General features: G+C 48.9%; 1 protein-coding gene across 3 annotated transcripts in view; it reads left to right on the top strand.

The window, feature by feature from the left end:
• The first annotated feature begins 7,881 nt into the window (after nt 1-7,881).
• The window catches only part of FBXW8 (F-box and WD repeat domain containing 8), a 47,356-nt gene continuing 32,804 nt past the window's right edge, over nt 7,882-22,433 (top strand). The window contains exons 1-5 of one of the 3 annotated variants that reach the window (XM_072350734.1): nt 7,882-8,110; nt 8,443-9,415; nt 11,936-12,040; nt 18,153-18,317; nt 18,914-19,002. In XM_072350734.1, coding sequence (XP_072206835.1) covers nt 9,041-9,415; nt 11,936-12,040; nt 18,153-18,317; nt 18,914-19,002 — 734 coding nt within the window. In that variant the 5' untranslated portion in view covers nt 7,882-8,110; nt 8,443-9,040. Of the gene's footprint in view, nt 8,111-8,335; nt 9,416-11,935; nt 12,041-18,152; nt 18,318-18,913; nt 19,003-22,433 lie in introns of those variants that run through there. The other 2 variants (XM_072350736.1, XM_072350735.1) reach the window with 2 other exon arrangements.

The following is a 22,433-nucleotide window of genomic DNA, read 5'->3' on the forward strand; positions in this document are numbered from 1 at the left end:
GTAGTATTTTTTTTTTTTGCTCTTTTGTGTATAAATATCAATAACCAAAATAGATTTCTCCTTGTCCCATGTTTCAGAACATCCTCTTGGGGAAACTGTAGCACCACAGAGAGGCAATCTAGCCCCGGACAAATAGTAAATGTAGCACCAGAGAAACAAAAACCATAAGAAAAGCTTATCTCACCTGGTGCTATAGCGCTTAATATATACACACACAAACTGTCTGCTGTCCGAGCTGCTAAGCACCTCTTCCCCCACCACCACGGTTACAACATGCCCACGTTGCAGCAGGTATTATTTAACTCCAGACATGTATCTATTTTCTCTTGCTTGCTGCATCGAAAGGGACACTGATGCCACCATAGACAAGGCGCAGAGGAGACAGCGCTAGCATTACAGCAGGGACATCACTAATCTTTTGACTCAGACTGCAGGAGCACAAATGCTCATACCACCATCATCTACAAGGAATGTTGCTTACGTTCTCAACAAGGCATGCACGTTTTAACGTATGCATACAGGAGGGTTTACATTCTTCTATATATAAGCATGTATGTGTCTCTGTTTTGCGGCTGGGCCCTTGAACAGCTCCTTCGGTGCAAATCCTTCTTCACGTTGCCCAAAGCACTTCCAACATCTTCCACTTCTTTCTTTATCTCCACTCTTCACAGCTGCTGCTCAGGCTCTGGATTCCCTGTAGGAAGAGGGGAAACAATTTTCTCCAAGGGCACAGGGTTTTTCTCCAGCCTAAGAAAGCAAAAGAATTGTGTTTGGTTTTAATTATATTGATGCATTGCTTACAATAAAAGCTCCCTTAAAATTTATGCTTGAACCCTCCTGCTAAATCTACCGACTGGAAGAGGTATATAATTTATAGGGAAGGTGGTTTTGTGGTTCAACACAAGAGGTGATGCTGTTATCCTTGCGCCGTGCGGGGCTCGAGCTGTGCTCCCACTTTGTGAGGCTTCCTTTGGATGCTCCATCTTCTCTGTGAGCTTTTAGGGAAGCCGTTCATTTTGCCACAGGTTGGCAGTGGGGTGCACTGCGCATCACCAGAGACCGGCAGAACTCACTCCTGGTTCTGCCACTGATTAGATTTGCGGCCTCGGGAAAACCACCTCCTTCAGCTGCTGCTGGAAAATGAGGGCAGTAATAACTTATTTGCCTCACAGGTGGGCTGCAAGCCTTAATTAATAAAGTGCTCAGAGAAAGGCACCCATCTAAGTGCAAATTAGCAGGAGAGGTGCCCAAGGGGCATCTGCTCTGACATTGCCATTTCCCGCACCGATACCCAGGTCTGTCGGTGCCAGCCTTTGCTGGGGCACATCCCAACGTTCAGGCTGCGGATCCCACAGCAAGGAGCGATCTTACAGCAACCTCAGCGGAGAAATCTCGGCTGGCCTTCAGGATGAGGTGACTTCACCCGGGCGGGAGGAGGGAGGGGGAGCAGCTGACTCTGCAACTGCATCAGCCATGAAGTCAGAGTGTAATTAGGACTGCAAACAGCTTTGGGGAGCATTCGGATCGCATTACTCCGGTGTAAACCCAGACTTGCTTCCCTGCCTCCTGTGCTTCTGCTCTGCTTGTGCTGCTGCCAAGGTTACGGCGGTCCAGCAGCACTGCCTCTGCGATTACCTGAGGTGGGCAGGAGAGTGGAGGGCACTGCCTACAGCCCTGGTCAGCCCCGTGCCATTGCTGCCTGCCTGCTCCATCCCACCTGCTGCCGGCTGCCCAGTCACTGTGTGCGCGGGATGCGGCCAGCACAGCCTTCCCTTCTCTGTTTATGTTTTCGAGGAATCCAAAGCAGCAGCGCAAATAGCTGGAAGGACTGATGCCAGGATGAATCACGGAGACGTGAAGCACATTTTTCACTCGTCCTGCTGCGATCAGTGCTACCAGCGAGCCACACTGCTTCAACAGCTTCCCTATCTGCACGTACACAGGCTTGCACACACACACACACACACACACACACACACACACCTGAAGTGCCCTGCTGCCTGCAGCCGGATGGAACATCCCAAGGAGGGGATTCCCAGCTCCTACACTTCTCACATACATCGTCTTCATAGAGAAGCCTTTAAAACACACCATGTCCACCGATGGGACGGCACAGCTCAGCCGGAGCAGCTGTAGGGTCCTGAGCCCTCTGGTTGCAAGCCAGCAACATCAGTGCTTACACACGCTGAGGTATTTCCTCGAGTCACCTTTGAGTAAAGACTTCAGGATTTCATTCAACAATTTCTCCCAAGCAAAACCACCCAGTCTGCATGTATTGTTTCTCCTGGAGCAGCACTCCCAAACAGCAGCCCTGATCCCTCGCCCTGCTCTGCCCTACTCAGCCCACTACAGATCCTCCGTGGTGTCATTATATTTTACACGCTGCCTCTCTGTGTCACTTAACATACAGAAAATCTTTAAAAACCCGTAAAAGTTGATAAATCCTGCAACATTCTGAACTCCGGGTGATAAATCTGCTGTGGGGCACAGCAGGGAGCTCAGCTCCATGTTCACGCATCTCACGAGCTTCAGTGTTAGAGAGATTAAATGGCTCTCTGGTTTTGCCTCAGCCTGATGCTGGCCTTCTGCGGAAAGGTGAATTTCACAGAAAGAATAAAAGAGAGCCCCAGAATCCTGGCCTTCAGCCCGTCCTCCTATAAAACAACTTTGAATACCCTGGGCTGTGTGAAAGCCATTTCTGGGTGCACGCTGGCTGCAGTGCCAGTATCTGACTCATTAATGGAATATACTTGGAGCCAAATTCTGATCTCACTTACAGCACTGTAAATCCAGGGCAACCCGTTTGACTTCAGTGGAGTTACTCCAAATTTCCCACAATAGGCACTCAGCGGATGGATCAGATTTGGTACTTTGGGTCTGAAAAAGGCTCAGTAAAGCCAAACTGCATCCTGCTTGCAATAGTGGGGTGGATGGTAAGGACAGGAGTGCCAGCGTAGTCCCCGTGTAGCGCTGCTCCTGTAACATCAAAACATTCAGGCGGGATTCTCCACTATGACCAACTTCTTTTTTCACTAAAAAGGAAGGATTTACAACTGCCCTTTTTAAAGCCAAATCCAACGTCTAGTGAAAACACGGACTGAAAATGTGATAAAATGTGATAGAGCAAAAAAAATCCTTTTGCTTTGAACTTTTTCATGAGAGCCAACGCTCCCTCTGGTGCCGTATCCCTCCCCTCTTGGGCACCTGGGGTTACGCAGGACCCACTCAGAACGCTCATTTCGTGTGTTAACCCGTCAGGCTGGGAGACAACAGATCACACGGGTTGATATTTGCAAAACCATCTCAGCCAGCCCTGGCAGATCCCATTGCTTTCATAGATCTGGACATCTACACTTCCCCATCACTCTGAACTCCCAGCCTTAAATCCAACAGTTTTCTCATAGACGCTGCTAAGCTGCCATTCACCTGAAGAAAAGAAAGCTGAGCAGGACAGGCATGAGCTGACCCTGCTCTGATCTCAGCACTTCTTCAGTCCGTCTTTATTGGGGAGCAGGACACGAGGCCATGGTTGAGTACCACCTTTGTAAAGCCCTGGATAAAGCTGAGCCCGTGCCCCAGTAGCAGCTGGCAGAAGGAGCTCTGCTCACAGCTAACACAGCAGCATGGAACTTCTTGATCTAAATGGGTTACAATTCAACTGGCACAAGTTCCACTCTTAATAAACAAAATAACTGTTAATAATACATTTAAAGAAGAAACGATATCTGAGGACTCAGGAAGCTTAAGGTAGGAACAAAACGAGGCACTCCTGCTTCCTCCCTCACTCAGCAGAAGGTTAATGAGAAAACAAGGGCTAGGCAAGAGCCCTGTCAAATTCCCAAGCAGCCCGCATCCATGTACACTCACACTTCATTAGCATCTCTGTGGGAGACAGAAGGGTACCTTTCCAGGCAAAAAAAAAGACCTATTAGGAGGGGACTGGAGGAGCAAGATGGAAAAAGAGTGGATCTACAAGAGAGGAAACGGGAAGGATGATGTGTATGGGACAGCTCACTGTAGGAAGAGTGGGTAAAGAAGTGCGCAGGAGCTCAAACCTCCCCAAACAGCACCAGCCCACCTGGCCACCGCCTGCCTGAGGAAAGACACATTTCTGAATAGCTGCTTATTTCTGACAGCTCTGCTGCCTGTCCATCATGGAAGTTAATGCTGAAGGTTTCCCTTGCACACACTGGGGCTGGTGGGGTCGGTGCGTGGGGTGCTGCCCTCAACAAGAGCAGGCTCCTGCCCTCCAGGAGGGGACTGAGAGCACAGCCTCTGTGCCACAGCCCTCCGGATGTCTGTCCTCCTGCAGAGCTGCAGCACTGCTGAGCCCCTCAGCCCACCGTGTCAGCAGCACCGCCTCTGGGCCTTTGTCTTCTCTGCGCTCCTGCACCGCTCTGTGTGACATCTCCAGAAATCTTATCAACCCCATTTTAACACAGATAATTAACTGCATTGAGACTTTGGACAGAGTGGCTCTGCATGAACCTAGCAGCAAACAGCGGGGGAACTGCTGGCAGCACGGTGGGCACAGCACCAGGCTGCTGGAGCTGGCAGGGACGAGCAGGGTTCGATTTTAATACACTGCCACTTCTGAACTAATAGAGCGAAATACAAGTGACACTGTATGCCAAACTGGCACTGACAACTACACTTCATGCCCTGGCTGGATATTTCAAGGTGATGTCAGATTATAGATTATCAAACTGCTGTTTACAAAGCCTTCATCTCCACATCCCAAGCACGGTCTACAGAGACAAAACGTCGGTCACATGCAGTGGGCCCCATCCTCCCTCCTCTGCCATCACCTGCGGCTGGGAGCAGAAGTTCCCTGGCACAGGGGGCTGTGTCCTGAGCTGCATGGTCACATCCAGCCCTAAGGGACAGCTCCCAGCACCATACAAGTTGCTCTCGTCTTAGGAGCTGTTCTATGCATGGTCAAGACCACCAGTGCTCAGAGCCCGAGCTTCCCATCTTGTTAGAGAATTAAGTTACTGGCACTCGGGAGCATCTCTGAGGACAGAAGGATATCTGTGGTGTCCACATCTAACCCAACTGCGCTCTGCTACCGCTCGGCTCTGAGGCACTGCAGACAATCAGCTGATCTCATCGTGCGAGCAAAGTGCTACTCCAGAAGGAGAACAAACAAATTAACGGCAGAAATAGCACGGGAACTGAGATGTACAGCACACATTTCTCACTCTGGAGTTGCACTGCAGCTCGGCCACACGCCGCTGGCAGTCAGACAAGGCTGCACCATGCAAAGGGCCACACAGACACTTTCCAGCCTCTCACTGCCCCACACCAGGCTGCTCTGTCCTCCTTGAGCACGCTGTGCTGACAGTAACGCTTTGCTTTGCTGCTGCATCTTCCTCAAAGCCACACTAAGCACCTGGGTTCTGCTGGCTGCACACGGCTCGTGGGGGTGAGGGCTGTGCGAGGCCAACAACAGAAGAGATCAGGAAAAGAATCCACATGGCCAAAGGCATGCAAACCTGAAATCCAGCAGCCTCAGGCTCCTTCCCACCCACCCTGCTCCCCATCGGGCACTGGGCAGGGGAATTCTCTAGGAGAGCAGCACACTTGGGATTCCAGATAAGGGAGAGCGCTGCACTTCCCCGTGGATTCCAACTTTTCTTGAGCACAAACAGGCACATCACACAGCTGCCTTCACTTCCAACTGCTGCAACCAGGCAAAGCAAAGGGAGGGAAGGCAGCACCCAAGCACAGCCCCACACACTGATGGTGCTGCCCAGCGCTCTGAGGGCGCTATCCTGGAGCCCCACACCCTGCGCTGATGGTCCCATACAGATGGAAGCTCTGATTTGCTCTAACGAAACGCCAGCTTTGTTGCCAAAGAGATCTTTGCAAGGCACCCAGCTGAGCCACAGGCACACGGCGTGGTGGGCAGCGGTGAGCCCACGCCATGCTGCACACACATCCCTGCTGCAGCCCCTCTTGAGACAAGCACACTTTTCCTCACACTGCATGTCTGTATTTAATCGTGCCCCGTGTGTCCAATGGCCATGTCCTCCAGTGACACATCTCCACCTTCCTGGAGCGCCCCCAGGGAGGTGAGTGACCCCAGCACTCCCTGGGCTGCTGTGCCACTGCATCTCTGCTCTTTCAGAGAAGAAATGTTCCCTAATTCTGAACACATTTGTAATTTAAAGCACCTGAGAAAGGATTCACTGCTCCTCTGTCCGCGGGGAGAACTCTCAGTCCCAAAGCACAGCAACACAAATCCCCGAGAAGACCCCACGAGGCCCTGCACTCCCAGCTGCTTGCTGCATGTCCCCGCTGTCTCCTCCTGCACTCTGCTCCCCACCAAGGCACCAGCACTGCTGGGGTGGAGGCACAGGGCTGTCCCAGCCAGTTTAGGGATCACTGGGGCAGCAGTAGGTTATGGGAGCAGCTGCTCCCCACTGCCCTGTTGCTGGGGAGGCTCCGGGAACCTTCACTAACAGCACTTGAACGCTTTTTCCCTGGTGTGGGACCCCTGCACGACCCAATGCACAGCGCCGGGCACAGCCAGGCTGAGATCCGTGCTGCGCCTCGGGAAGGTCCACAGCAGCCGCGGACCTCGCTGAGGGGTGTCCTACGGCACCGGCTGGTGCGGGACGTGGGGGAGAGCTGCGGGTCCTACGGCGCTGAACTACTGGGCTGGAGCGGAGCGGGGCGGGGGGAGACAGGAGCGGGAAAGTTAGGGGAGGGAGAAAGGGGGAATTAGGGAAGGGGCGAAGGGAGAGCCGGGGAAGGGGGAACCGGAGAAGAGCGGACCGGAGGTCGCTGCCGGCACTGACTCCCCGCAGCCGGGCGCGCCGGGTACCGCGGACAGCGCGATCCGCCGCCCCTCCCCGCCCGCCCGCCCGTCCCGCCGCGGTGCCGACCTGTTGCGCGTCCCGCCTGCTCCCCGCTCCGGCCAGCGCCCGTCTCGCCTAGAGGCTCCTCCTGCGGATCAGCCAGGCCAGCGCGACCGCGGGCGTGAGGGCGCACAGCAGGCACACGGCGGCGGCCAGGCGGCGGCCGGCCCAGCTCGGGCCCCGGCCCCGCGCCTTGCCCCGCGCCGCGCGCTGCTCCAGCTCATCGGCCACGCGGCGCAAGCGGGCGGCCACCAGGCGGGCGGCGGCCGAGGGCCGGGCGGCGCGGCCGGGGCTGCAGGGGCAGGGCGCGGGGGGGCCGCCGCGCAGCGCGCACGGGCACATGGCTGAGCCGCCGCTCGCCGCCGAGTGCCGCGGCGTGTGCGGGAGGGAGGGAGGGAGGCGGCGGGCGGGGGCCGGGGGGGGGTTACATCATCCCCCGCGGGGCGGTGCTCGGCGGCGGAGGGGGGCGGGGGTGGAGGAGGTGTGGGGACGGAGGGTACCGGGGGGGTGAGAGAAGAATGGGGGGGATGCTGGGGGGGGCTGTGGGGTGGGAGGGGTGCACGGGGGGACTTAGGGAACAGAACATTGGGAAAGGAGGGCAGGGTGGGAACTGGGGGGGCAGGGTGGGGAAGGGACAGTTTGTGAGTGTAATGTGAGAACGGAGGGACTGGGGGGGGACAGTGGTGGGGGGTAGATTGAGGGATAGGGGATAACCGAGCGGGGGGCTGGGGGTGCAGGTGGATGTGGGAGGAGGCACGGTGGACAGAGGGGACGTGGGGATAGGAGGGCCGGGTGGGAACTGATGGATGGGGGCACAGAGTGGGGTGAAGGGACAGTTTGGGGTGTAGTGTGAGAAGGGAGGGAATGGTGGGGCAGGTGGGTGTAGGGGGCAGCTCCGGTGGGACTTGAACGGACAGGAGGAGCAGTGAGGGGACAAATAGCTCCGAGGGTGTGGGAGGGGGACAGCAGGAATTGGGGGATGGAGGGGACATAAGGATGGGAGAGCAGCATGGGAACTGAGTGGGGGGAGTATGGGCTGGGCAAGGAGACAGTCGAGGGGTTGTACTGAGAACTGAGAGTCTGGGTGGTGGGGCAGGTGAGTGGGGGAAGCTTTGGTGGGACAGAGGATCCAATTGGGAAGAGAGGCAGCATGGGATCAGGGGTCAGAATGCCTGTTGAGTGATGGTGTTTGTGTACCGAGACATGTGAGACCTGGGAACAGAGTTATTCCAAGTGCAGAGATGGAGGTAAATGTGGATGAAAGGGGGGGGGTGGGGGGTGGGGGGGTAGTTTAGGTGGGAGGTGAGGGAGCAGGGACGGTACAGCCTGAGGGGAGAGGGTGAGGTGGGGGTCAGTGTGGAAATGGAGCGGCACGGGGACAGCGTGGGACAGGGGGGTGCTGTCTGGGTGTGGGGGGCAGGGTTACTGTCACAGCTGAGGTACAGCACGGGCTTGGGGGGTTCAGGGAGCTGGGAACAGAGTGGGAGTGACAGAGAGCGAGGATGGAGGGGGCGGCAGGGGGATTACAAAGGGCTGGAGAGGATTTCATCAGCAGCAGCATTACTGATTCTGACCACAGGCCGTGTGCTCAGCCCTGCGCTGCCAGCACTCCTCAGGCACTGCAGGGGGGACCAGGAGACCCCCCCGGAGGAGCTGCACCGCAGCTGATGACACCCAGCCGCCCACCCCTCCATCCAAGCAGCATTTGTACAGGGAAACTTTGGCGTGTTTATTTATTTATGGAGGGGAGGGGTCTAAATACAGCAGATCCGTCCCAAAATGAGGTAATCCACAGGAACAAGAATCCCTGTGCTGCTCCTCTGCCTGTTACCTTACGCTGCTCTCCTGTGGGGCAGCAGCACGGCTTATACAGTGTGTGGGCAGCAGGGAGCACCGGGCCAAACATCCCCTCTTTCCAGCCGTGCTGTCAGTGCATGAAGGAGGCTGCGGGCTCCGCAGGCCGCAGGGCTGTGCTGACCCACACACCACAATGACCGCACAGCAATGGATTCACAGCGCACAGGGACACCGCCGGGCGGGTGGGAGAAGGTCAGGGAGCTGCGTGAGCAGCTGCGGGCAGCACACAGCCCTTCCATTGCGGGACGCATCCCCTCAGCCCCCCCCGCTGCTCCGCCGCCGCGCAGCGCCCGCGCCTCGCGCTCTCCCTCAGGCACAAAATGGCGGCGGCGCTCAGCGCCGCGTTCCCGCGCGGCCGCAGCGGGGTAGGAACCTTTGAGGCGCGGAACGCGCGGGCGCGGGGGGCGGTTTCCGGGCCGGCCCGGCCCGCCGCCATGGCCGAGGGCTCGGCGGAGCTGGAGCTGTTCCGCCGGCGATGGCGGGAGGAGCTGGCGGCGGGCGGCAAGAGGCGGCGGCAGGAGGCGGCGGAGGGGCCCGACGGGCTGGGAAGGGACGGGTCGGGCTGCCTGGAGCTGGCCTGCAGCCTGCTGGACGGAGGGAGCCCGGCCCCGCGCAGCCCTGCTGCCGCCCGGCCCTGCGAGGAGGCCGCGGGGGATGAGGCCGACGACCTGCTGGGACAGCTTATCCGCGACCTGGTAGGGCGGGCTGCGGGGCGAGGCCTATCCCGGCGTGTGGGGGGGCTACCGACCGGGCCATGGGGGGCTGCGGAGGGCGGCTGGGCCGTCAGAACGTGCCCCGATCTCGGGCTGCGTGTGCCCCGATCTCGGGCTGTGTGAGCCCCGATCTCGGGCTGTGTGTGCCCCGTAGCTCCACAGATCAATTTTCCGTCCTTCGGAGCAGGTTTGTGGGTTTTATTTTAAGAATTTCTGTTCTGCCCCTTACTGAAGCCTCTCCAGTGTGGGTGTATCGGATATGCCGTGTTGTGACGCTGTAGAGTAGTAGGAAAACAAGTGTGAGTTCTTTGCATAGTAGAATTAATTGGGAAAAAGCCTTAAATGCAGTTCTGAGCCCATTAAAAGTTGTCTTGGTGATCCTTCGAGTGCAACAGAGTTTTTATTTGCAATGTGGAAAAACTACGGGGGAGACACGTTTTTCTCACTGGCTTCACTGTGGCCGTTTACTCTTTGCTTAAAAGAATAACAAAAAGGAGCAGATTACAGTTCTTCCTGCAAGGCATAGATTGATCCCTGCAATCAGCTCTCCATTGGTCCCCAGGAACCTGTCCAGGGAGGCAGCAGCCCCAGTGATCCTCCAGCACTGAGCTGGGTCACTGCTGGTCACCAGCACTGATGTTAACACTTACTACTCGTAATATCCCATTAGAACTGGCTGCACATTGTCCTGTAGGTTAGTTTATAGATCCGTGTGGCTGCTGTTGTCCTTTTTGCAGAGAGCTGTCAGTGCTGCACTGTGCCTGTGCTGGGCAGGCCATAGGCAGCCTGCATGTGATGTATCTTTGGTACACACGGACAGACTGGGTTCTAGTTGGCCATGGGTCAGCTCCAATTTGGAAGCAATGTACTCATAGTGGTGCTGTGCCCAAGCCCATAAGCCCAGGGCTAAGCCCTGCTCATGGCTCCTCTCACTCATTTGGGCTGCGTGGTTTCAAGAGCTAGGCTGGTTCACATCTGCCCAGCTCAAGCTCTGCCTGTGTGTGGCCATGGCAATGCACTTAGGACCCATTTATTTATTTAGCGTCCACTTTGGAGATGAAATCAGTTAAAACCACGTGGAAACAGTGTGCAAACCCACAGTGGGGAGTGGTGCCTGTGGGCCTTGTTGGGAGGGGAGAGGAGAAGGGAGGAGGAGGAGGGCCAATGCAGGCTGCCAGGAGCCTCAGCACATGGGCACGGTTTTGTATTTAGAGGCTGCTGCTGTCCTGCTGACACAGCCCAATGGGAGCAGTGCCCCTCTTTGTGCTGTCTGCACACTTGTCTCTAGCGTGTGGTATGCTTTGCCTTAAAACCTTTCAGTGTGTTATACAATAGTTTATCCGTGTAACTGTGCTTTAAATAAATCCGATATTGTTTGTTTTGCCACTTCATTGGTACTGTGAAGAGACCCGGTTTTAATGAGTAAGGAGCTTGTGTAGTAGAGACCTGCTGAAAAATAAGGGTCTTGGGGCCAGAGAAGTGCTCGGAGTCAGAGTACAGTCCCAGCCAGCCTGGCATATGTGGAGACTGATGGGGACATGGTAGAAACAGAGCATGGTTAGGTTGGAAGGGTCCTTAGAGCCCCCCACAACCCCTGCCTTGGGCTGCTTGCTCCTGCCAGATCAGGCTGCCCAGGTTCCCATCCGTGGCCTGGAGTATTGCCAGGGAAGAGGCGCCCACAGCTTTTCTTCCGCAGCACTTGGGAAGAGGATGCAGACATCAGGGAAACAAAATGCTGGAGCACAGAACTTTAGAATGAGTGACATGCAGAAATGTTTACAGTGGGCTGGTTTTGCACTCTATTTTTTTTTATAGTATAGAAACTTTGGAATCTCCAGGCAGAAATGAAGAAGAGGACAAATCTGATGCAAAAAATGACAGGAAGATTTATTAGTGAGATAGAATAAAAAGCCCTGCAAGGAACAGCATTTGTGCTGCATTCGGCAATTAGATAGAAGCAATGGATTCTTTGGTTTACGGATGTTACTATGGTAATGAGTTGAAGCAGTGGCCCTTCCAACATGCTCTTAAAAAAGAAATTGGTGTTGCTGATGGGCAGAAGCAAACTACAGCAGCATCTTCACTTGGTTTTATATCAAAATATTCCTTCACTTTACATCACCTATTTGATTTTCTTTTACACTGAAGCCTTAGAGAAATAGTTGTGTTACAGCTTACCTTGCTTTTCTGTGCCTTGTGACTACAGATAAGCCTTGTGGTTTTCTTTGATTTGCTTTCTAGCTCCACTTAGCAATGTAATATACTTTGTCCACTGTGGCTCATAGTGAGCAGAATGTAGCTCAGGTACTGTCATGCCAGCGTGACCCGTGTGATGCTGTGCCCTTAGGGATGGAGAGGGGGGATTACTTCTGCCTTTGCTATGGAGCTGTGATGGCACTGAGGATACAGCATTCTTTCTTAATACCACCGTCACTGTTGCTACTATTTGGCTATGCAATAAAGAAGCCTAACAAATTATTTTCTTTCTTTTTGTCTTCCCAGAATGAAATCAATGAGGTTCCTTTCTTTGATGTCCATCTGCCCTACGAACTGGCATTGAAGATATTTCAGTATCTGGGAAAGGCTGAACTGGGGAAGTGTGCTCAGGTAAGCAGTGCTGGCAGTTTGCTTCCCACATCGAATAAGCACGTGTGGTCAAGCAGCAGTAAGGCACTGTGATGCAGGGAACGTGTGTCAGCCCTAGTGGCTCAGCTGGTTGTAGTTACTGGAAATTCTTCCCAAACTGCATATTGAAAAGTAATAATAATTGAGCTGGATTTACAGCCTCCAGTTGAGTGTAGCTAACCCAAACATTTGTGACTTGGATGTAACCAAAACCTTACAATTTAAAAGAAACACTTGCAAGATATTTTAATTCAAGCAGCTAGAGTCAGAAGCAGCTGACTGTGTTGCTGCACCACTGAGAGCTCAGCACTTAAGAGTGGCAATGAAGCTGCTCCCACCCCAACATTTCTCAGTTGACAGATGTTGTAGAGTAGAAACTTTTTGTCTTTATTAGTTTCATACAAAGCTAAATTCCTAAAGGGTACTGCCCTGTCCCCATAATTTATATCATTCTGTGGCTGAACACCATGATAGCGCTTTGACCATTGTGTTCTGAGATGTAGTTCTTGTGTCATCACTAACTGCCTTTCCTTCCAGCCAACTGTACTTAGACTGCTCATCTCATGTTCTTGAGCCTCTTTCTCCTTTTTCTGCGCACTAAAAGATGAACTTCCTCTCTGAATGAGCCTCCAAAGCAAACTTAAATCAGCAAGTGCTGATTACCCTGTAAAATAGTGTTGTGAACGTGAATTGCAGCTTCTCCCATCATTGCTGTTTAGTGCTTCAGGCTGCTGTTGGTTGAGCTCTTATGTACAAAACACATCTTGCTGCTGCTTAAAATCCAATCAGAATGGTTCTTTGTACGATACTGGAAATATTCCCTGGACTGTTTGTAAGATAAAGAAATGTTAATGTGTAACAACAGGGCAAAGCTTAGTAGTGGATGGCAAGCATAATGCAAGCGTTAACCAAATGACATGTGCACTGAAATTAAATTGGTCTTTGAACTTAAGAGTCTGAGCAAGTCACAGTTTTAAGTACTTACCGGTCTTCATTGCTTAAATCTTTGACTTGCTAATGCATTGTAGGAACAGGGGCTGCTAGAAGAGAAGAACCTCTGGTGGGGCTGCTGGTGCAAAGGAAACATGTTCTCTGGAATGATTCTTGGTGCTGTCTAGAAGAATGAAACTTTCAAACAGGCCTTTTCAGTCATTTGATACAGGGAGATAAAAACCAGTTAAGGCCACGTTCCACAAAATGGAACAAGGTTGCATTTGGGGAGTGGATTACTTTTAGTTTAGTCTCTTTTGTTTCTCTCAGGCATGATCAGTTTACTTTGTGGCATAGCAAAAAGCTTGGCTGCTGCAGGGCTGCTCCTTTTCTCTGTGCTTGAGCTGCACTCAGTTTCTCTCACGTTTGTTTTACATTTGAATCTGTTCTCAAAAGATGTGTTTAACACTCAGCAGATTTTCCACGTTTCTCATTTGCTTTCGGAGACTGAGTCAGATGCTCCTTTGTGGCAGCTGACAGGTAGCTGAGCACATGCCCAGTGCTTTACAAGGCTCTCCGAATGAGATGGATATCCAATGCTTTTAGTGCAGAGCTGGCTTCTTTTGACGTGTTTAAATAAAAAGCAGAGCAATAAAAATAAATGCCATTTTCATTTTTCTCTTGGTGATTTTGTCTTCTGGTGAGAGGAGGGGGAAAGACCTCTTCTGTTAAATGGAAAGCCCTGCTGCTTTACGTTGTTAGCGTAGAAAGGTTTTTTTATTAAGGTGCCTTGGGACTTCAGAGAAATTGGGCCAGCCAGTGGAATTGGCATCGTGAACTGTGAGTGCCTTTGGAGAAAACCTGTTTGCTTAGTTCCTTAAGCCAAATTGGTAACCGACTAACAATAAAGTAGCCTGACTGCAGAATCTCTTTGAGATTTAATCACATCACAGACTGCTCTGGAGAACTTTAATTTCTCCCTGATATTTCCCCTTCCCCCTCTTCCCCACAGCTTTTCTTTGATTTTTGAAGTTAGGACCATAAAACACAAGCTATCCGTATGGCACTTGGAACACTGAAGCCACGTGTAGCACTTCAGTTAATGGTGTCATCAGTTCCCGAGCTGTGGTGGGTGTGCGGTACCCATGTGATACCCACTGGTGTCCAACAGACCAGTCCCTACTGATATCCCCTATTTTCAGCAAGCAGAGAAAGGTATCTGGGGCTCAGTGTCTCAGCAGAATTGCAGTGCTTTTTCTTCCAGGTTTTAACTGGCCCTGCTGACAGTTAGGAGAACCTTTTGATTTATCTGTCTTTTGTCTGGCTGTTATAAGATTGATAGGCAATGGGTGACTCTTTTGTGACTGCTGTGATGAGGATTTGAGAACAGGTTCTCCTTCATTGTGATTCTAAAAGAAAAAACAACCACTTAGGCCACTATGGCTCGTGGAATGCATCAGAACCCTTTGTGTTATTTGAGGCTGGTGCTGCAGGGCTTTGCTCATGGCCTTAGGATCTGGCCACAAACTGTCAGCTTTAGGATAAGGTGACATGTCCGCTGTGTGAAGCTGTGTGCTCTTCAGTTGTGTTACTGCTCTCTAGTAAATACCAGAGGCCACATAATTTACATTTTGTGGTGGGAAACACTTCTAGACAGCGTCTATTGAATTTTAGCAACGCTAGGACAGAGTTCTATTTCTGTACAGATCACTGGGAAGTTGTCTTTGAACTGTTGGTGTTCTCATCTGAGAGACGCTTGGAAATGTTTACTAACACAGCAATTGTGTATGTATCTAGGACAAGAGAGCTTGTTTCTAGGAATTCAAGAATGGATTGTCTTGCACAGATCAAGAATTTCAGATGCTTGCTGTTGAAGAGTCTGGAATTGTCAAAGTGTTTGGTTTTCAGTGTTAGAGATTTGAGAAATAAAATCTTAGGTATTTCATGTTCATATTTTCATGTATCGTGATTGTGTACAAATAATCACCCACCGTCCTCTTAGGGGAGAGAGCAGAGAAAGGCATGGATGAGGATTTCCTGAGCGCAGGGCTTAGGATGAGACTTAAAATAACATTATGGCTGCGAATTGAAAAGATGAGCAGCTTCCACCTGGTAAATGTGCATCTGAATGGCTTTGGCTGAAATACTACTTGGCGCTAAGTATTGTACTGAATTGAAAGTCCAGATACTTCAAAATGAGGCCCCTGGATTCAGCAAATGAACCTTGAATCTATCTTTGTGTGACCAGGGAAGAAAACAAACCTAATGAAGCAAAGGCAGTTATCAGATGGGGAGGGATGAATAAACCTTCATTAGGATTTAAGCCAGTTGATTAAGACAGGATTAGAGTTTAGGATTCAGGGGAAGAGGTGGATTTTTTTAGTTACTTTGTTTTGCTTGCTTTTGCAAAAACAAGTAATAATAATAATAAAAAATCCCCAGACACAAAACCAAACAGCAAAACCCATGTCAGCAAAAGCCTCTGAAGTCCTTCAGAGCGTTATTGCTTGCTGAACTCCAGACAGAAAATTGTTCCTCTGTGGAGCTCAGGGGAAAACCAAAGTTGCTTTGAGAATCATAGTAAAACGACAATGGGAACACTAATGACAAAATTAAATTACAGCCTCTAAATCTATAAACAACCCCATAAGATATTGTTATCGATCATTGTAGGAGCTGGCATGGAGTGTAAATTTGGAAATAATCATGTCTGGCATTTCAGAAGAGCTTTGTGTGCAACAGCTCATCTTCAACAAACAGAATGTGTGGGTGCATGCAAATAAAGCTGTGACACTGTGGCTTTTGGGGCCTCACCTGAAACCCCGAGTCAGGCAGCTCCAATAAAGCTGACTTGGAGCCAATGGCTGGTTTTAATGCGGCAGCTCACAGTGGTGCTGTAAAGCGAAATGCTCGAGATACTTTTATTAGAGGGCTCTTGCAGCTGAGGCTCGCTCAGTGGGGCTTTTACAAGGGATTGCCATGCCAGTTTTGGTGCGTTAAGAAAAGGCTGCATTAGGGACCCGTTGGAAAGTCGTGCCTGTAAAGCAGCAGGATTTGATGTAATTTGATTTAAAAAGAAAATTCATAATAGGATAGGATCTCTGTTCCCCTTGAATGTTTATTCCTGAAAGCTGAAAAGGCATCCAGATTTTATGTGGTTGTCTTCCCCTTCTTTTTTCTGACTGTCTTTATGGAATACTTTTTATGGCCTTGAAACCAGAAAGGTCTGCACAAACACTGTCTGCTTTGGCAAACTCCAATGGTGTATCTTTTCCTTTTTATTTATTTTACTCTCTTCCTATTAAAGCAGGCAAATGTGGACAGAGTTGGGCTTGGTGGGTTGGTGCACAGACAGAAGCTGCCTCGTGGCTGTCAGCAGCAGCGTGCTCCCTTCTGGGGCCAGGAGAGGGACCTGTGCTGCTGGTTGAGCTCAGCTGGGCGCTCTGCTCCTTTGTGGAGACACCAAACGCTGCTTAGGTGTTCCTTTGAGCAGTAACGTGTGGGTTTATATTGCTTTAAAATCAATTTCAGAGCATATTCCCCGTGAAACTCTACCAGTTTGAAGAATATATACCTTTTTTTTTTTTAAAATAAATAAAATAATACAATATATATACATCTATGTATTTTTATTTCCCTTTGAGCTTTCTGAATGTGTCCCTGCTGCGAGAGGGACGTCACACATGGGTGTTCTTGCTTTTGTAGCACGTGATGGCACATATTGCTAGAGGTGCCCAGTAATGTTAGGTAATTTGTAAGGCAGCATTGCCCTGTCCAGGTTGCTTTCTTTGGTGGTGGAGAGAGGTTGTGCATCTTCTGAACATTTCAGTGGCTAAGTGGAATGCTAGCTGCTGGGCTTGGGTATTCCTGCTCGAGAGCTGCTCTTGTGTGCAGATCAGATCCTAAAATACCTGCAGGTTGCTGTTCTTTTTTCTTTGTTTTTCCTGAAAGAAACGAGTCATGAAACATGATGCAGTTCTTCTTTCTGGATGGGATGGGATGTTGGATTTTGAAAGCACAGCTGTGATGTGTGTCTTTCTGCAACAAGCCCAATGGAGGCAGCACAGTGTAAATAAAGCCAGGAGCTTCACAGCATTCTCAGGGGCATGTCCTGTGTCTGTGCTGCTTGTAGCTGAGCGCATGTCCTGCTGCTGGGGCACTATGGAGCATGCAGGGACCTGTTGCAGCCCTGCACCAGCTGCAGGGATCTCACGCCTTCAGTTCTCCTTGTAACATACACCACTTTGTGAGGCTGAACTTTGTGTTTAAAAGCCATGTTTCTAGAAGGGCTGGAGCAAAGCATGCGTGTTGATAACAAAATATAAAGGGGGTTAATTTTATAAATCAGCAGATGAGTAATGTAGTTAGGTTTTTCCTTCTGTGCTATGTGTAAACATGGAAGCAATGGCAAGCAGACATGGGGTGGTGGGTGCTGTGGGGTTCTGTATCAATGCAAGACCTAGATTTTTGGTGTAATCTTGGCACTGGGGACTTAATTGTGTGCTGCTAAAAATGATGTCAGCCCAAAAAGCTTTTTTTCAGTCTTCTGGAAGCGGTGTCCAATTGATTACAGCTTTCACTGGCAGCAGTTTTCATTGGTTAAGTTTGTTGTGTTGTTTTTCTAAATTAAGAGTTACAGATTACAGATGCTACTTAAGTTGCATCTCACCTCTTGAATCTTTAATTCTAAGCCCACAATTGGTTATGATGAAGCGGCTTTCTCTGAAATGGACAGCAACTTGAGGCTACTTGAAAAACTTAATAATTCATTCCTATTTATGCATACTGTAATACAATAGGTTATAAATCACTAATGTCACCCAGCCTAATCAGGCATTGTCAGTAGGGTGGTGGCGTGATCTGCAAGCTTTTCTTAACAACAAATGTGGAAATAAATTCATATTTTTGCTCAAAGCTTACAATGCTGTCTTAATTGTTTTCTTGCTCCTTTTCCTTTCCAAATTTTCTGTGGCGCTTATTTCAGGTGTCAGCAATGTGGCCTCCAAACAGTGCTGTCTGTGTTTCGTTCAGTTTTAGCAGAACAGAATCTGGGTATTTTGACCGAGTTTTTCTCAAAAGAATCAACAGAAATGTTACGTGTTTTTATTTTATATGAAATCTGACATGGTTTCATGTGAGATACGTATATATGTTTGGTTTCCAGGTCAGCAGAACATGGAAAGTGCTCGCAGAAGATGAGGTGCTGTGGTACCGGCTGTGCCAACAGGAAGGATACCTGTTGGATGTGAGCATCTCTGATCGGCCCTGCTGGAAGCTCGCCCTGAAGGACTGCCGTGCCAAAGAGCGTGCTCTGCGAACCAACTGGAAGGTAAAAGGGAGAGGTTGGCTTAATGGGATCCAGGTGCTGGAGAAAAATGGGAACCTGGTTCAAACAAGTGGCAGTGAGAAGCTGGTCTTCTGAATTGCAGCTCCTTTTGGCTAGGTAAAAGGGGAAAGGTGCTGATGGATTTATGAGACATGGCCCCAGCTGTAATACTGCTTATTTTCTTGACAGTCAGTTGCTTTTAGGAATGGGTCTTTGATTGCAGCTCTACTCCCATGACTTTGGTGAAAGATGTTTTTACTTCATCCATCCTTAGGCACTGACAATCAGCCTTTAAGATGAAGGCTTCTTCTCTGTTCATTACATATTCTGGCAAAAAGAAAGGTATCATTTCTTTGATGTCATGGTTACGTTTCTCTGCTTAATGATTACAAATGATAATGGTGAATGATGACTTCTTTCTTCTTCTGTCTGTAAAAAGTTCCAGGAGGCAAGTATGAAATACACGGGTCTTCTCTCTCAGCTGCACAGCAACTTGTCGGCAGCAATAGTAAAGCTCAAGGGTTTCCTACATGGAAGCAAACAAACTTGGTAGATGAATTAATTACAATACTAACAGCAAGTCTTGTTTTTCTGTGCAGAACCGCAGTGGTGCTGTGAGTCAGCTGCAATACGAGCTGGGAAAAATCCTATGTGATGTACATTCTTGTGATGGAGTTGTTATTGCTGGGTAAGTATGGCATTGTGCAATGCTCATTTGCTCTTCACTGTTTGAAATCTCGTGCTGCTTTTTGTACAAATTCAAAGGAAGTACCGGTTTTAGGCACGAAGGGTGATTTTGTTATTTTTTTTTCCTTTGGCTGAACTTTCTTTATGGGTGAGAAACTTTGTCCCTACAGTAAGCAATAATTACAGACATCTACAGATCAATTCAGCGGTGCAAGCTTTTGTTGTAATGCAATCTTAGGTAAGTTTAGTCCTTGTAAAGCCTTAGTACTTTCCAATCAGTTGTATCCATTACTTTGCTGCAGAAGCACTCAAAGTGAGGTAGATGTGTATTGGGAAATGCCTGGGAAAAGAGTAATAACTCTTTTTTTCTTCTATGAAATTGTTTTCATCACAAAGGTAGGTGTGTCCTGGGGCAAGATAAATTTATGCTTCTTACTGTTCTTTGCTATTTTTTAAGAGACAGTATAGGGGAAAAAAAGAAAACATGGAGAAACTCAACCTCCTTTTTTCACAGTGCTAGACTTTGTCTGGTCTGCGACTTAGTGTTAGTTACTCATTTCTCTTGCACTTTCAAAATGCTCATTTAAGACCATCCCAAACTCTTGAGGAGTTTGGCAGAGGTTACCAGGACTCACATCAGTTGTGGTAAAGTTTTGCTGTATTCTGCTTGCATTCAGCAATTATCAGTCCCGGGGAAGAAGTCACACTAGTAAATGGAAACGATAACATCACAGGACAGAACATTGTCCTTCAACATACCAGTTCTGTATCTTATTATACCACTCCATGTTAATGGCATGATTCTGCATTGTGGAATGAGAGGAAAACTGCCTGTAAAATACTGTAAAATTCACTCATCAGTTACAGGGAAGGTGACTTGAAATGCATCATAGGTAGGTAACTCCCATATACCTTGAAACCCTTTTGAATTCTGTTGGGCAGCAAGGAGCTGATATGTTGCAATGCAGCAGACAGCAGGATTGAAAGGAGAATTTTAAGCTTTATTAGAATCACTGTTGTTTCTACTATTTACTAGATGCTTTCCCACTTGCCTTACTACTTCAGTTGGAGGTCTTTTTCCTGTTCTTTGCTGCCCTTTTGTCTCACTGACTGTTGCTTCTCTTTCTCTACCTTCCATGCAATGAAAATGTGTCTGCCAAAGACAAGAGCAGTCTGTGACCTCTGGAGGGGCAGTGCCACACAGTGGTTAACCCAGACAGTGGCCTTGGGAAGAGACTTAAGAAACTGCAGCTCTATGGCAGGTCTCACCTTGGCTCCTGCCTGATGTTGAGGCTTCCCATGGTCACAGAGGCTCTGGTAAGAAACCACAGGTCTCTGAGTGCTGAGGCTGCAGCTGGGACCCAGCTCTGCAGAGAGCAGCCTGCCTGCCTTTGTGCCCTTCAGCCGAGGCACTGTGCTGCCTGGCCTTGGCTAGGGGTCTGCTCTACTGTATCTGTTCCACTGTCTCTACTGAAACCTCCTCTACTTTTTTGGTAGCCAGAAGCCCCATTTGCCATTGTGCTGCTGCCAAAATCTCCAGCTCTTTTTTTTTCTTTTCATTTTCTCCATTGTGTTTATATCCAAACAGGCAGCGTATAGAAAGTACACAGAATAAATTTAATTTCTAGAGGATTAATAAACAAAGGAGATTAATCCTGAATATTAAACTCAACTGTCCATACATTTACTTGGTGTATTGCAGAAGTCAGGCTGAGGTGGTTTCAGACAAAACATTTGTGTTGGTTCCCAGTACTTGTGGTACTCTCAAGTCTGCGGGTGAGTTGTCCTTTGTTGGCATAGTGAAAGGTGATGAGGAACTGATGTTCCCACAAAGTTCACAAACATAGATGAGAGACAACTAAGGGAAAAGCGGCTTAGGGTTTTCATTCCAACTACTTTTCAGTAATTTCCCTTCTCTAAGAAAACACATCTTAAAAACAAGGTATCTTTTTATGGAGCTGTGACTATACAGTTGATAGAACAGCATGGGGAACTTAGATTTCAACTGTTTGACATTACCTGATTGATAAAATAAGTGTTTAGAATGTTAGAATACAAAAATTATATGGCTTCCATTGCTGTTTACCTCTTCCTCCTCACACTCCTTTGATAGCTTGGATCTCTGAAAGCATCTCGTAAATTGCTGTGAACTGAAAGCTGTTCTTGCCCAAGAGAAGGTGAATTTGTTGTTTTGCCAGTGATGATCAAAGCCTACAAGACAATAGCACAGTGCAGTCCCTCAGAAATATCTTAAAGACAATCCAGCTAATTTGGTAACGTGGAACTGTAAGAAAATATGACTGTTGTTATGAAAGCTGGAAGTATCTGATGCCCAACATGTCTTCAGGCTCTCATACAGGTCATTGTTACCCAGCACTTCTCTCGTCTGGTGATTTCTCACAACCTGAGAGAATGCACTTTTCAGGACTGAGATTTCCAGTTCATCTGTCAATGAATAATGAATTATTTTTTGGCCCTCGTCCAATTTGTTTTTTGTTAGTTGTGTTACTTTGGTAAAAAACGCTTTTATGACATTTGCAGTAGTAAAGAACAAACAAATCAGTCGCAGTTAAAACCTGCGAGCATTTGGGTTGGTTGTACAAGGAAATAACTCTGTTCCTTACATCTATTTGGTAAGAATTTAGCAGACTGAAGGTTTTATTTTGTCTTTTAAGCCCAAACATCACCCACCCCTTTCTCTCCCAACTGTAGTATTGTACTTAATGGCATTTTGCTTTCAAATTTGTCATAAAAGTGTAATGAATCTAGTGATCAATAGCTCGCTGTTGCGTTCTTATAGTATTGAAGAAGTAATTTAATGGCTGGGGTTAACAAAAGTCAATTTTCTTCTCAGTATAAATATCAATTATCTGTTACATTTAATGATTATATCTCTAGTTTCGCACGCACTTATGTGCTTAGCTTTACATGTGAATAATCATAGATTACAACAAGATTTGCCGTGTGCATAAAGCTGAAGTGATGTTTGACCTTGCAGGACTGGAGAAATTGGTGGTGATCTTACAGCTAATTTGGCCTACTGCATTTTATGTGGACATTTTATGTCAGCAATGGCTTGTGGCATCATTTACCTTTGTGGGTTTTTTTCTCTCTAGACAGGTTGCTGTCCTGGAGAAAAATAGGGCCACTCGATTGTGAGCAGGTTTTTCTGATGCCTGACTTTGGGGAGCAGCTGCAGCACTGTTTCTGAGCGCGGCCAGGCCAGCCAGGCATTACGGGCTGCTTTGTCACTGGGAACTGTGGCATTGCATAGCAGCTGCTCCCTGCTTTCCAGAGGTGCATTCGGGATCTTGGGAGATTAGAGAATGGTTCTAAAAATTAAAATTAAAAATTAAAAAAAAAAGCGAAAACAAAAGGAGAGGAATGTTGAGAGAAAGGTTTTCCAGCAGCAATATTGTGTGTTTTGGACCT

This window comes from Excalfactoria chinensis, chromosome 16, assembly GCF_039878825.1.
Source record: "Excalfactoria chinensis isolate bCotChi1 chromosome 16, bCotChi1.hap2, whole genome shotgun sequence".
Taxonomy (NCBI): Eukaryota; Metazoa; Chordata; class Aves; order Galliformes; family Phasianidae; genus Excalfactoria; species Excalfactoria chinensis.